Raw genomic sequence first — 15,080 nt, forward strand, 5'->3', positions numbered from 1 at the left:
GATGCTTCTACTTTAGTCTCAATTAAACTCTTTGGCGTGGGATACCAATGTTACACGTAAGGGGCTAGATCGAAAATCCAGTTTTTGGCTCTTTGATTTTTAAATTAAAATTTATAAGAACTCAAGAAGTCTGAAGCTTCAAAACAAGTTAAATGATAAAAAGATAGCTATTCATTGATGTGATCCTTTATCATAAACGATATTAATGAAGAATTCAACTATTTTTGTGTCTGCAGGTCAGATGCTCTCAAGCAAACTGCCACGTATGGATTGATAATCTTTTTACATTATTAACTCAAAGACAAATAGGAAGATTCAGTAAATTTTAATTTTCCAAATGTTCTCAGAAAGAATGATCAGAAGTATCCTCCAGTTATAAGACACAGTTGGATAATCCATTTACCCCCAATGAACTACCTGTGTGTACTGTGAGGTAGTAATGTGATCTTCTGTGGTGATGAGACCCTCAACGCAGAAGCCGCTCCTGTTCACGTGAAGAGTGTGAATAACAAGAAGGGACAGACAGTCACCTTTCATTACTTCATCAACTACTGGTGTCTTCATAGGATTTCAAATGCCTGATTCCAATTTTACAACAATAACAATACCAATATTTATTCTGGAAGGGGATTTTATGTTCCAAGCAGCAGATATTAACAACTTCCAACACGATCTCTAGGAATTATTCGCAGTTCTGAACCATGCTTTAGAAAAACATTTCCTATACAAACAAACAAAACAAAAAGTTAGGTATTTAAAAAATGACACACTATCTTAACATTTCAACAATTATTATGTAAAAGAAACAAAGGAGTGTCAAGTAGGTACAAAGCTCAAAGATCATTAGAACCCCAGTCCAGGCTTAAGTCTTGTGTCTACCCCTCTCACATCTTCACAACCCAACAAATGCTTGAAAATTTTAAATAAGAACACTATCCAAAGAACTACTACCAAAACCAATCATCAAATAAAACATAAGGTAATTTAACCATCAATACTCACTTTAATATACAATAAAATACCGAGGGGCAGGAAAAATAATAAATCTAAATCTACCCCAAGTGACAGAAGTTTAGAAACCCTGACCTACTTTGGGTCTGCGTTGCCTGCTGAGATTTTCTTCACACCTCGTGATGCCCACAAGTCAATTTTATAGGGTAATCCAACAGGCAACATGTCAGAGTAAGCAGTAATTCAAATTAATATAACTACCAAGCATTTCTAGAGTAGGAAAAGCAAAACCTTTAAACCTAAGTTTAAAGGCATCTATACAACAAAATGCCTTATGATTCTCAAAAAATAGCCTCAAGACTGAGGTTACATTATATTAAATCATGCTTAGGGAAGGTACATCTAACACAAATATACAACTGCCTGTTTAAAAGTTTACTTTTACCCTTCCTGCTTGTTAGGACATCAATATTTAGCACTGTATAATGTTAACAGCTTGAAACTCTGAGTGTAGACTAGGCCCCGTGAAATTTAAATGACTGTACTTCTTTAAAATAATAGCCAGCACTTATTGAATGCTTACTATAAATCATGCAAACTTTTAAGCACTTTACATGTACTACCTCACAACTACCTTATGACGTAGTTCAAAATCATTATTCCCATAAGACCACAATCTTCAGACTTTTTGTTACATGTATTAAATACCTTTAAAGCTTCTTGGTCAGGTTTTCTCTTTCTTGTAGCCAAAAGCATACATAACTGATACATAGAAAGAAACAAAGTACTTACACACATAGGTAAAGACTGCTATACAATCCCTAAAAATCAACTATTACCTTGGTTAAATCCTATCAAGTCTAATTAGAATGAATTAAACATTCAGTATCAATTGATAAATGTAGCCTCACCACACCTCCATGGATTTCAGATAGATACTCACCAGCCGTCTGTGCAGGATTTATTCCTATTCCATCTAGAAAATAAGTTGTAAAATCATCTAAGTTATTTCTAAAGCTAAAAGGCTTTAATAGTAACAAGAAGAACTGTGCCAAAAAAGTGCTGCTGTGTACACAGGCATAAGCCAAACAGTTATACTGAGAACACGAATGACAATCTGTCAGGTGAGTTATCTGTTGAAATCTCTATTATGTATTCACACATATTGCTGGATTAGACAAGAACATCTGTCAACACAATGATCCTGGTAAGTTTTACAAAGAAGATAGTTTTTTATACTATTTTGCCACATCCAGTGAAAAATAAAGCCAAAACACCTTAGGTATGTCATTAATCATTTAATATTGCTCTGAGGCATCAAATCCTAAGGCTGGAGAGCCCACGTAGTGATGTAAGTTCCACTGACACTTGACAAAAGTTTACAAAGCACTTTCCCAATAGCTATTCATTTGTGAATTTAGAACTTTCCAGAAGAGTAAGATAGTTTTCATCTAAACACAGACACACTTCAATGTGACAGCATGCAGAATGTTTCAGAATGAGAAATTCCGTCATATCTAAACTAAATCATACTACTTACTGCACATTAAAGCCACCTTCTTGGGCTTCCCTGGTGGTGCAGTGGTTAAGAATCTGCCTGCCAATGCAGGGGACACAGGTTCGAGCCCTGGTCCGGGAAAATCCCACATGCCACGGAGCAACTAAGCCCTCGCGCCACAACTACTGAGCCTGCGAGCCACAACTGCTGAAGCCCGTGTGCCTAGAGCCCATGCTCCGCAACAAGAAAAGCCACCACAATGAGAAGCCTGCGCACCACAATGAAGAGTAGCCCCTGCTCACTGCAACTAGAGAAAGCCCGCACGCAGCAGCAAAGATCCAACGTAGCCAAAAATAAATAAATAAAATAAATAAAACATTAAAAAAAAAGCTACCTTCTTTTAGTCTATCTTAACTAATCACGAACCACTCACCAGTACCTGTGAATATTACTTTGTATTCTTGAAAGATAATACGCATTCCCTGCAATCTTTATTCCTCATCTTGTTTCAGCATTTTCTCATAGGGCTATTTCTATTAAACTTAATTATTAGTAGTATCCTAAGATATTCAGAATTTAATTTATATATCTAACTGGATAAAATCCTCATTATTGCAGTCTATAAGAAATTGTTTATCAGGAAAGCAATAACAAGGTATAGCAAAGGTACATTCCTGCTTAGCTTCCTATATTCTAAAGGCATTTACCAATATAACTTATTAAAAAAAAAACCCAAAACCCCTTTTAAAATAAAATGACAAGTTATTTTAAATAATAATTTGTTATGAAGTTATAAGGACACAAGATATTATAAAGTGCTGTACTATATAACAAAAGCACAAAAAAACTGAAGAGACAATTATGAACAATAACCTTGACTTAGTGTTTACAACTAAGTATATCATTTATTTTGATACATGTTTTAGTCTTTTATATTTAAGTCAATTTTAACTAATTTGGTTTCTTTTAAACAATTTCTATAACTCAAAGTTAATACATAGTTTTAAAATGAATTCTTACCATTGGTAATAATTGCACTTGTTGCTGCAGGAACTTTAAACTAAAAGGGAGTAAAAGATAAAAAATACATATATACATATAATATTAACTATGAAAGATGGTTAGCAAGGATGGGGTACATATAATCAACTCTATAATTCTAAAATGTGATTTATCTTTTAGGATAAGTAACATCATCAAAGAATACTATAACTTGCTTTATCTTTAAAGGACAACACTGTTCTCTAAATACTGCATTTCATTGTATCTAGGACACCACACATTGTAAAATGCATCTTTTTTATGCACTACAAAAAAAGAAAAACACTGTCAATGAATCTATGACCCAATGTTTACTCTTTCAGACTTAGATATGATTTACTTTTGTCATATATAATGCTCAGACATAAGCAAAAATAAAAGCAAAGCAACTGCTTAGAATATCCCTCAAATTTCTTTGTGGAAATAGTAAGTTCAAACAAATGCTCTCTTGTGTTTAATGGGAGGCCAACCAAGGCTCATATTCCTTCCTCAAGTTCTCCTTAAATGATGTGCTGACTTAAATCTCGTGGGATTGCAACAGTCCAATTATGCCACCAGGAGATACCTCTAAGTACAAGTAGGTGATGTCAGGTAGACAATTATGTGACTGCCACATGGCCAAGCATGACAGGAAGACTCCACTGAGATGTAAAAAGAAGAGCTTTCTCAATCAATGAAATGTGGTATGGAACTTATTAGGAGCTAAAAGGTAGAATTCTCCTCTTAATGCTCCAGAGACCAGTATTTGTCAAAGTGTGTTCATGTCCTCATAGTTCATTCTTCCAACAAATATTAATTAAGCACTTCTATGTCATGGACTAACTTTATAAATATTACAGTTGAGTTTTGTGATTAAATAAGTTTGGAAAATATTAAGTTAAACTACTAGTCTTTTCAAAATCCTTTAATATGAGGCTAATATAGTTTATTTAACTCCAGGCAAAAAAATAGTCAATAATGTGTTTCCCATACTTTTGGGCCACTGATCCCAGTTTTTAATGGTTTTTTTTTTTTTTTTTTTTTTTGGTGGTTCTGGTGGTCTGGGGAAAACACTCTCTCCGGGAAATGCTGTTCTCGGTATTTATAGTGGTCATGTATCATAGTTGAGAAAAACAACTAAAAGCTTATTTTAATTTATGAATTGAACAGCCAAGTTTTAAAATAAGAACTTAACTATGCATAAGAACAATTACTTGTTACAGGCTTATGTACCTAAAAAGCAAATAATTTTACTGTTCATATGGCACATTCTTAAGCGTAAATGTCCTTTTAAAGTTTTAAAATTTTTAAATAAACCTAATTTAAAGTAACTTCAAAATGCACTTTAATAAATTTAAAAATACTTCAAAAGTTTTTATAGAGGCTGTAATACTTATTAAAATTTTATCCAACACCTAAATTAATTATAGGCAATTTCAGATTTCTAAAACTTGAATATGACAAAGTTTCTGTTTGTTATGCTTAGTTATGTCCATTTTAAGATAAGCTATGCGTTTTCTTAGGGGTAACATATTTTGTGACATTAAAAATCAAAAGCAACTGCAGACATAATTTCTTCCTTTTCCAGCACGTAGCAGTGATGGCTAAACTGACATCTGGGGAAGCATTAGCAGTGATGTACATACAGTAACTACCACTTCTTTCTACAGTACTGACAAGTTTTTTCCCAGATGCAAAGTGCACTTTATGTTCCTCAGTTGTCATTCATTTCTATCTCATATCCCATATGTCTTATAATTTAGGATGTTAAGAGGCTCTTTCAGGCTTTGACAGCTCATTCTTTAGTTAAATTAATTCCCAGTCATATGCTGGGGGATTTTATTTTTTATTAAGAGAATTTTACTAGGGATTTATATCCATAGACTTCTGGTTTCTTAAGTCAAATCTTATCCTTACTGAAAGAGTCTACAATGTCATCTTGTGAAAGGCCTTCTCACTGCTGCCTTAAAGCTATATCCTTTCTAAGTGTGTAACACTCGTGACTCATTATAATTAAAAGGTACACTAAAACCTTAATCAATACATGTGGTTGTGTGAAGTTTGTTCATTTTCTGTTGCACATCTGTTAGGATTTTCACAAGCTTTACTAGAAGACCCAGATCACAACAATGCCTTTGCCTTGTAAAAGGACACCCTATAAAATAATTACAAATTTTAATAATAAATATTAATTATAGCTTGAAGAGATCTACTTCTTAAATTGGAATCTGTGGAACCTGCTAGGCCACAAACCAGGAGTATTTCAACCAAGTGATCTGTGTAGCAAAAAGTAATGATGCTGGGTTCAGATTTGTTCCCCACCTCTTTTTAGTTATTCTTTCTGCATGAAGGATAGATCCAAACTGACAATAAAGCAAGTGATACCACTTTTCAGTTTAACTCTGAACGAGCGATGAGCGATGGCGGTGGTCCCTGACAATAGTCTATAAGGAGCCGGAAGCACTGATGGCCTGGCTGATTTTCCATTAATTCCTTAAGTACAGGGCCGGACTATGGATTAAGCCGGTTTCTTATTTATTTAATTACTGAATTTTTTTCTGTGACTGTAAACCTGTAAGATTTCGAACGAAATATTCTGAGTTGGGTTACTCTGTACCTGCACTGCACCTTTAACTTCACAAAATCTTAGTAATGATATCATATTTTTACACAAAATCACTTAATCGGGTAGGAAGGGAAGGCATTAACTATTCCCATTTTACACATTAAGAAATTTAAGGAAGAAATTCGTGGGCTGGCCCCACGTCAAACAGATAATTAATGACACAGTTAAAAGAGGAATGCTAAGTCTCCTAAATCACATTTTCAGGTCACTTCCACCAGACCAAGTTTCTCTTCTTATTGTCGAGTCCAAAGAGTTACTTTACAGATGCCTCTGATAAAAAATTCTGATGAAAGAATTTTATTTCTTAAAAACAGAAACCCAAACGTATCTTTAAAAACACTTTTAAAAACAATAAATTTTACTGACAGTCCACATGCTTTATAGAGAAAATTTGAAAAATAAGATAAATATTATAATAAAATTGTACTTCTAGAATCAAAGCTAGTAAAAACACAGGCATACAGATTACAGTGTGATATAATGTTTTTTTTTTAAATTGACATATCATCACTATCTTTTCAATTTCAATAAAAATTGTCCTTATAATTTTCAATGGTTACATTAAATAGATGTGTCAATTTGTTTAAGTCATTCTTTTATCGGTGAGTCTCAACTTTCACTCTACTTTTATCTATAAGTGAGGCTTAACTTTTTGACAGCGTAAACCTACTAATGAACCCATGTGGCAGTGGTGGGTCAAGATGCATGCAGATTTTTGAGACACATCACTAAACTGCACTCTCTACAGGCTGTTCCAATTTCTATACTTACTTCTTCTGCTGCAAACTTTAAGACTGCTGTAAAAGGTGTACTTTCAGGAACACTGAGTCTGCAAGAATTAAAAAGAATCTTTTAAAAGGCTGAGTTTTTTTTTTAGGTCCTTTGTTACTTATTTCGGCTACTGACAAAGCTGTCTTTTGAGTCTGAGGTTGGCTATTATGATTGCACACTATGCTCATTAACTCTACCAAAAAAGAAAGCAATTATGAGCCTTATTGCTGAGATGGTGTCCTCAGCTCCACTTGAAAATGAATAACCTACATAGGTGTGGATTTGTACATGCTTCATACTTTGATACAAACAGGTCTAGCGTGTAGGCTGCTTCTTGTTTCTAGAGATGGATTTCAAAAAGCTGAATTTCTCCTCAGTCTTCAGTACACTTTGCCGCCTCCAGTTCATCCCATGCAAGAATGTGATCATTTTCATTAGAAGAGGCTACCTGGGAAGCATCGTCAGATCGTCTTTTCACGAAGCTTTCTGTGAACTTCCAATCATCAAGTCTAAAATAGTAGTCCAAGTTGATGAAAATGAGTATGTTTACTATGGCAAAATGTTAAGTGATTTTCCACCTTTGTGTCATTTGAAAATGGGCTCACTCAATACAAACATTTCAGAGAGTGATGTGTGATTTTGTTAACTGACCTGTACAGTGGCAAGTATATTAAAGAGCACCAATAAACGGTCAATCCGCAACAATTTTCCAACTTAAACACTCAAAAATAATTGACATCATACCTTAAGAAAGCACTCAAAGACACAGAAATAAGTTAAATAAGATAAATAAGAGTCCCAATGTAAAATAAATTACAATGATTAAAGATCAAATCCTCTTTCAAAGTAGGGAAAGCTAACATTTCTCTTTGAAACTTCTCTATTTGTCACCACTGTATTGTTCTCTAACGACTTAATACCAACTACTACTATGTAACACCCTCAGGTGTATGTACCATCCCCTCACTTAGTCTACAGATCTAGAGCTGAATATAAAAATCATTATATCTGACACAGCACATTACAGTGACTTTCAGTAAGGAAAGTGTTAATAGATTTCTCAGCTGCCCTAATCCACTCCCCCCAAATACTGCTAAAGAGTGAAAATAGATGTCATTTTTTCCCTTTCCTTTTTTATATGGAATAAAAAGAGAGAAAAACAAAATTCTAAAGGATAGCCATTTGATTAAAAAGTATCTAATAAACTGGCAATGTAAAAGTTTACAAAGCTGGGAACGGTACTTTGCAAGTATTTCTGTAGTTTATTTAGAGCTTAGAACCTGAGACTCACTGTCCTAAAACTCTAGAGGAGAACTACTAAAAGTTTGTGGTTTCAGTTCACTTTTGGACTAGAGACTGGAAATGTCCTTGTATCATATAATTAAATGCCATGTTGATATTCATTAACATAAGCTTCTATCTGCATATTAAATTGGTGAGACTGTCCAAAGAAAATCCAATAAAACAGAAAATAAAAACATATTTATGTGCATGTTCTAATTGGCAGAAAATTGCAGAGGGACTGGGAGTTACTGCAACTCCAGAAACCTTACCTAGATTTGAAGCTCTTGTGTTTGCCAGTCACATCATTTTGTAAAACTTACGCTTACATTATATTGGGGTTTGAAAAAATAGGAACTATCCTGCATATTAAAATGAACTTTTAAAGTAAATTACTGGCAAAATTTGTTTTTTTAATAAATATTTCACATAAACAGAACTATGGCATAACCTGACAAGTGTTATTATAAAGAATAAAAACAAAGTTTCTACAGGACACTAGGGAAGGGTGAAATGAACTCCCTAGATCATCACAGAAGTTGTCTCAGAGGTGAAATTTTGATCATTAAAGGATGTCGTCAGGAAGTGGTAGTCACGAAACTACATTAGAAGCACACAAGAGAACGTGTGCCAGACAGGGAGGATCCAAAGACTTGCTTGTCAATTTGGGAACAGGATGGCTGAAACTTTGATTAAGTGATGGTGGTGGTGAGTAGCCGGGGGTGGGGTGAGGGGGAAGAGGTGGGGAGTAAAACTGGAAACACTGGAATTAGACTGAAAGAGTCAAAGGTGTTTTTTTGTTTTTTTGTTTTTTTTTTTTTTGTGGTATGCGGGCCTCTCACTGTTGTGGCCTCTCCCGTTGCGGAGCACAGGCTCCGGATGCGCAGGCTCAGCAGCCATGGCTCACGGGCCCAGCCGCTCCGCGGCATATGGGATCCTCCCAGACCGGGGCACGAACCCGTATCCCCTGCATCGGCAGGCGGACTCTCAACCACTGCGCCACCAGGGAGGCCCCAAAGGTGTTTTTTAACGCATCCTATATATGAAAGAGAATGTTTGATTTCAACATTTCTATAACCAAGTAGCAATACCAACAGGGAATCTATCAACGAACAAAAAAACAAAACAAACAATAAAAACCCGGACATTCCCCCGAATAAATCCAGGACAGAAACATCTTTCTTAGAATTCAACTAGTAGCAACTCAAGGAACATTTCTCTATCGAAGTATGTATTTACCTGCCTGACAAGTGAAAAGTGGCCTTAAAAAGTTAAAGCATGTTTTCCCACAAATCTCAGAGCTGCTTTTACTAGTACTCAAATACTAGATACCATTACTTTGAATAGGAAACATAACATAATTACCCTGACACACCCATACATGTGTTATGTCTATTTTATATACACATACCCATACACAAATTATACATACATACAACTATACACACACTGAACTAGAAGTGTGCTGCTAAATTCATTCAGTCAACACATACTGAGTGAACTGGTACCACGTTCCAGGCGCTCATAGATACCGATGCTGCTCTAATACTTCATCTTTCTCCCTCCCTCCTTCTTATTCTTTTTTTCTAGAGCCAACTTACACGTTGATGAAAACAATCCAATGTAAAGGGTGAAATTAAAGATGAGAGAGGGAGTAATCTCTCTACTTTGTGAAGCCCGACTATCGAGTGAGTCACACTCAACGAGTATCAGGAGCCTGACTGTTCTAGTAACTTCGGAACCTGGACTGGGATGCTTTCCCTTACTTCCTCTAACAGCTGGTCAAAGTGGTGAAAGGCCTTTCTCATCACGAGCAGATTGAGACTGTTTTAAGGACGCCAGCAAATCACCAGAGCCCCGTCCACACGTCCTCCCGCTCCATCAGCCCCCAAAGAGAGAGCGCAAATCACCAGCAACGTTCCCAGCACACATACCCGCCCAGCCCCGCGCCTGGGCAAGCTGACACTTATAGGATATCTCAGTTCGAGTGGGACGTGGGAAGCTCCGGGGAGGAAAGGAACGCGGACCGCTGGTGTGGAAGCTGCGGGGAAGGCTCATATCGCCCAGCCCATAGCGACCCCCCCCCCCCGCCCCGCGACCGAGCTACTCACACTTTGTACGGCAGCCGCGGGTCCGACGTCAGTGTGATCTTAAAGGAAACCTTCGACCTGTGGAAGAAAGCGGGAGAGTTAAGGTCGGGCAGCCGGACCGGGGACGGGGGCGGGTGGAAAGCAAACACTTACATGGCGCAGCCGGTCTGGACACAAACGGCACGCCAACTCTGTCCAGCAGCCCCACTTCCTCTGCGGCGTCTAGCCCCACTCAGGCCCACGTCTCCTTCGGCACGCTGGGGTCCTCCAAGGTTGCTGTTGTCCAAGGCACTGCCTGAAAAATCGGGCCCAGATCCTCACGCTGGGCGGAGCCTACAAGTTACAGATAGCTACTGCTTTTGCATGTATATCTCTGAAGCAGATCGTTTGGAATGCATATTCTTCTAATTGCAGTTAGTTTCTTCTGTATTTTCAGTCAGGCAGACAGGCACAGGCAGAGACAGCAGGACTCCAGGTCCCGGGTCGGAAGTAAGGGGCCTGGGAGGCGGGTGAACAGCCGGGCGGTGGGCGGGGCCGGAGGCGGGCGCTCTTCCAAGTTGCCGAGGCAACCTGAGCGCGGAGAAGCTCGATGCTCTAGAAGTTGGAATCCTCACCTAGCTTTTTTTTTTTTTTTTTTTTTTTGGAGGTACGCGGGCCCCGTTGCGGTACGCGGGCCCCTCACTGCTGCGGCCCCTCCCGTTGCGGAACACAGGCTCCGGACGCGCAGGCTCAGCGGCCATAGCTCACGGGCCAAGCCGCTCCGCGGCATGCGCGATCATCCCGGGCTGGGGCACGAACCCATGTGCCCTGAATCGACAGGCAGACTCTTAACCACTGCGCCACCAGGGAAGCCCCTCACCTAGCTTTAATATTAGTATTTTATGCCTGTCCAGTAACCTAATCATGTTATATCTTGTAGATTTCTCGTATTTTTTTCTTTTACATTTTTAATTTCAACAGCTAAGGGACTTATCAAGCTGGTGAGAGAAAGACAAGATCCCTGCACTTGAGGAGTCCAGTTGAGAAGATTAATCCATGAACAGATTTCAATAGTTTGTTATGTGGGTCTAATAGGATTAAACCAGGGAACTAGGTTGCCTATCACCGGTCACATTTATTCAGCTTAATAAGAAATTTGAATCCTTTCTATGTGTCAGGCACTAAAGCTAAACGCTTGGTATGCCGGGAAGAGTAAGGTAGGTAGGTGCCAACCCTCTAGGATCTAATAGTCACAGGTTCTTATATAGTGAGGGAAGACGACTGTGTGTCCTCTAAATTTTATTACAAATCTAAGCATCTGTGTCTAGAAGACAAACATTCTCTTACGATGTCTGTGATTCCCTCTTTAAGAAACATTGCAATAAATAGACAAAATGGGAAACACGTAGGCACTAATATAATAGAAAAAAATGTTAATATTTAGTATATTATGTTAGATTCTTAAGGAGAGATATCTAAGAGAGGAATAGGGAAGCAACTGTAGTGGGAGTGCTGAAAACCAATTTCATCTTTGCCATAATTTTGTAGCAGACTACTTTTCTATGGTGGTATCTCCCCATGCAGAGAGAGATGATTCTGACTGTGGGAAAGTAAGCCCTCAATATTCTCATGACAGTCATTGTCTTCTTCACTTTTAAAAATGTAGGTCTTGCCATATATGTAGAGGGATGGAGGCAAATGTCGATTGATAGATTTGGGGATCAACAGTTATAGCATTAATAGCTGAAACTATGGGCTTTGTTGGTATGACTAAGGTTTTTGAGAATAGCAGTAGGAAGAAAACTACTGATTGTGTCTACCTGGTGTCTGCTAACCAAACAGCAATGAAGAATTAGAGTACATACATACAGTCTCTATTTCTAAGAATACATGTCATATGTTTTTATTTGCATCTTGATATTTATAGTTTTGTTTCTGCTCACATATAAAAACATGGGGCAAAATCCTGAAAAGACAAACATATTTTGATCAGCATTTTTATTGTATGTGTAAAAATAGTGAAGACAGGATTCAACCTTAGGCAGTGTGACTTCAGTTCACATTTAGCTGCCTCTTCAGAAAATATATTAATATATTATATCAAAAGTACACTGGAAAAACATTGTGTTCCCAAAAGACATTGACAAATACATGTTCCTGAATGTTTAGAATTCTTTCTCACCTTCGTCCTCTCACTCTCCTCCCCATAAGTGTGTCTCTTCAGTCATAGCATAATTTCTGCTTGTTTCATTTTATGCATAAAAAATAGTAAATGAATCCATTAATACTCAATATTTACTCTTTTTTTAACGTTGCTAAGACATTTAGCAAAATTTGGCAAATATTTTAACAAAAGAAGTACCTTCTTATTTACTGAAAAGTTAAAGTGTTGAAATATATTTAATGACTGTAAAGAGAAGCAAACTCTGGATTTTAGGAGGTTATTGGCAAATGTAACACTTTAAGACAACAAACAGCATAAATGGACTAATGTGTTTTGGAAAGGGTCCAATTAGTATCATGTAGAGGCAGAAATGATTGTAGACGTGCACAGTGTGCCCATATTAGAACTCATTAAATGTCAATGAAACATGCCAGTATTCTGTTTGCAAAAGCATGTAGAGTTCTCATTATTAGAAAGGAATTAGAGGGAAATTAAATTTACTTAAGGACAAAAGAAATTTGCTAGCAGAGTCATAAAATTCTTCTTACCAGTTATTTTTGTAGCCAGGTTTAAATAAAATAGAAAACATGTCAGATTTATTTTTATTATTATTATTTTAATAAATCTATCTTATTTATTTACTTTTGGCTGCATTGGGTCTTCGTTGCTGCACGCGGGCTTTCTCTAGTTGTGGCGAGCGGGGGCCACTCTTCGTTGCGGTGCGCGGGCTTCTCACTGCGGTGGCTTCTCTTGTGGAGCACGGGTTCTAGGCGTGGGGCTTCAGTAGTTGTGGCTCGCAGGCTCTAGAGCGCAGGCTCAGTAGTTGAGGTGCACGGGCTTAGTTGCTCTGTGGCATGTGGGATCTTCCCAGACCAGGGCTCGAACCCGTGTCCCCTGCATTGGCAGTCAGATTCTTAACCACTGCACCACCAGGGAAGTCCAACATGTCAGACTTAGAGGCCATTTTTTTTTTTGTCTTTCTAACTTTTTCACCCTAATTTGACTGTATTTATAATTATGACTAAAATCACCTGATAGTCAAGGTTTTTAATTCTGGAAGGTTTACACTGGGATAAAACTTAGGGTCTTCTACTCCAAACACTTTATATTACAGGAAACAAATTGTAGGCTGACCAATGAATAATAAATGGATATTTTTAGAGAGGTTTAATTTGGTCATTTTTTTCCTGTTATTTTTCTTCCCCGTGCAATCCTCTAGCAGGTCTTGGTATCATTGGGGCAATGATAATAATAATAGCTCAAAATTCATCAAGATTTACTGTGTGCTGGGTATTATGTTAAGCATTTAGTATAAGTGGAATCACAAAATATAGACTTTAGACTTTCATAGACCTTAGCTGTAAGTTATAATTCAATGACAAGAAGTCTTATGCAAAGAGGAGAATGATCTGGTAGACAGAAGTATGTGAAAATATGTAAATGCTGTGTGGATCCTAAGGTAAGTACTATAAGGTTAGGGAGTGTTTACATCCTTGTACGCCCGAGAACAAAGAAATATAGGTAAGATTAGAGCCTAGCAAGGCTAGACAATGGCCTTAGAGGTGATACAGCTTAAAATGTGCTGCCTCTGATTATTATGATTACATACCCTTCCCAAATATTTCCTGAAATTTAATGAGAAAAGAAAGGAAAATAAAATGAACAAGGGTTTTCTAGAAAGGTCATTGTTTGACTATAAGCCTTGTAGATGTGAGACTTAATCACAAAACTTGCAGTATTTTAAATACAGAAATTATAAAATACCTTTATTACAAAAAAGCATTTTAACTTGTATGAAGTAGGAATTTAGCAGTCCTGCATAATTAAATTTTCCTCTCTAAATACTATGTGAATTATTTGTTTAATGGGAATATACTTCTTGGAGAAATTAAAGTCACCTCTCACAGATCTATTCCAGCCACAAGATTGTGTTTCTTCTACATACATATTTACTGATTTTTATCCTTCAGTAGCTCTATGAGGTCAGTACTAGTAATATTCTATTTTCAGGAGAGGAAAGTAGCCCAGAGAAATTAAATAGCGTATCCCAAGTTTAAGTAAGTGGCTGAAAGGAGATTGAACTCAGATATCTGATATTAAAAACTGGGTTTTAATCACTGCAAGAGGTTAAGGATCTAAGTCGTATCTTTAACTAGTGGTAAACAATTCTTTGAGGTAGGAAATATTGTTATCCTTATTTTACAAATAAGGAAGTTAAGACACAAAGGCACTAAATTTTTTCAAGGTCACACAACTGATTACCATTAAATACTAATATTATTAGTATTATGTTAATTTGATATTGTTGGCCTTAAATATATTTTAAAATTATTTATGACTCTCTTCCCTAAACAGAGCAAGAAATAGTCATTGATAATACTCTTATATTTATACAGCATTTTGTTCCTTTGAAATGTTTTACATTCACTGTCTTATTCAATGTCTAAAATAAAATATACAAACCAGTCAGGATGTGTACTATTACCTTTTTTAAAATGAAAAAATGGACAAAAGAGGTTGTAAACAGGCCTAAGGTCACACACATGGTTTGTGAGAGGATAGTGACAAAACATAGTTATGGATGTTTCTTTACGAAATTCACCTAATTTGACCCTATACAAGTTTATTTTTAGTAGTTACTGTTTAAAATACAAATAGTTGAATGGTAAATTCATTTGATGAGCTTATCAAGGAGTTCTT

At 36.9% G+C, this 15,080-nt stretch overlaps 1 protein-coding gene across 4 annotated transcripts; it reads right to left on the bottom strand.

The window, feature by feature from the left end:
* Nucleotides 1-316: 316 nt before the first annotated feature.
* UFM1 (ubiquitin fold modifier 1) lies at nucleotides 317-10,489 on the bottom strand. 4 transcript variants are annotated; one of them, XR_013811319.1, is made up of 8 exons: nucleotides 10,391-10,489; nucleotides 10,259-10,315; nucleotides 6,867-6,924; nucleotides 3,470-3,509; nucleotides 1,895-1,927; nucleotides 1,660-1,713; nucleotides 1,091-1,127; nucleotides 317-721 (listed from the first exon to the last, which is right to left on the bottom strand). XR_013811319.1 is itself a non-coding variant. In XM_079721799.1 (7 exons), coding segments are annotated over exons 1-6 (228 nt in total). In that variant the 5' UTR covers nucleotides 10,393-10,489; the 3' UTR covers nucleotides 317-484; nucleotides 1,660-1,675. The 4 variants fall into 4 exon arrangements, 3 of the variants coding, with proteins under 3 accessions (XP_079577925.1, XP_079577923.1, XP_079577924.1); XM_079721799.1 differs by lacking the exon at nucleotides 1,091-1,127 and having other exon boundaries at nucleotides 317-484; XM_079721798.1 differs by lacking the exon at nucleotides 1,091-1,127 and having other exon boundaries at nucleotides 674-721.
* Between the last annotated feature and the right edge of the window lie 4,591 nt (nucleotides 10,490-15,080).

This window comes from Hyperoodon ampullatus (genome assembly GCF_949752795.1).
Source record: "Hyperoodon ampullatus genome assembly, chromosome: 16".
NCBI classification, from domain to species: domain Eukaryota; kingdom Metazoa; phylum Chordata; class Mammalia; order Artiodactyla; family Ziphiidae; genus Hyperoodon; species Hyperoodon ampullatus.

What these genes read in the sequence shown, in the direction of transcription:
- UFM1 (XM_079721797.1), bottom strand. An exon ending in CCGCGGCTGCCGTACAAAGT is followed by an intron (nt 6,925 to 10,258) that starts GTGAGTAGCTCG and finishes TAATTCTTGCAG; the next exon opens with ACTCAGTGTTCCTGAAAGTA. An exon ending in AAGTGCAATTATTACCAATG is followed by an intron (nt 1,928 to 3,469) that starts GTAAGAATTCAT and finishes CTTATTTTCTAG; the next exon opens with ATGGAATAGGAATAAATCCT.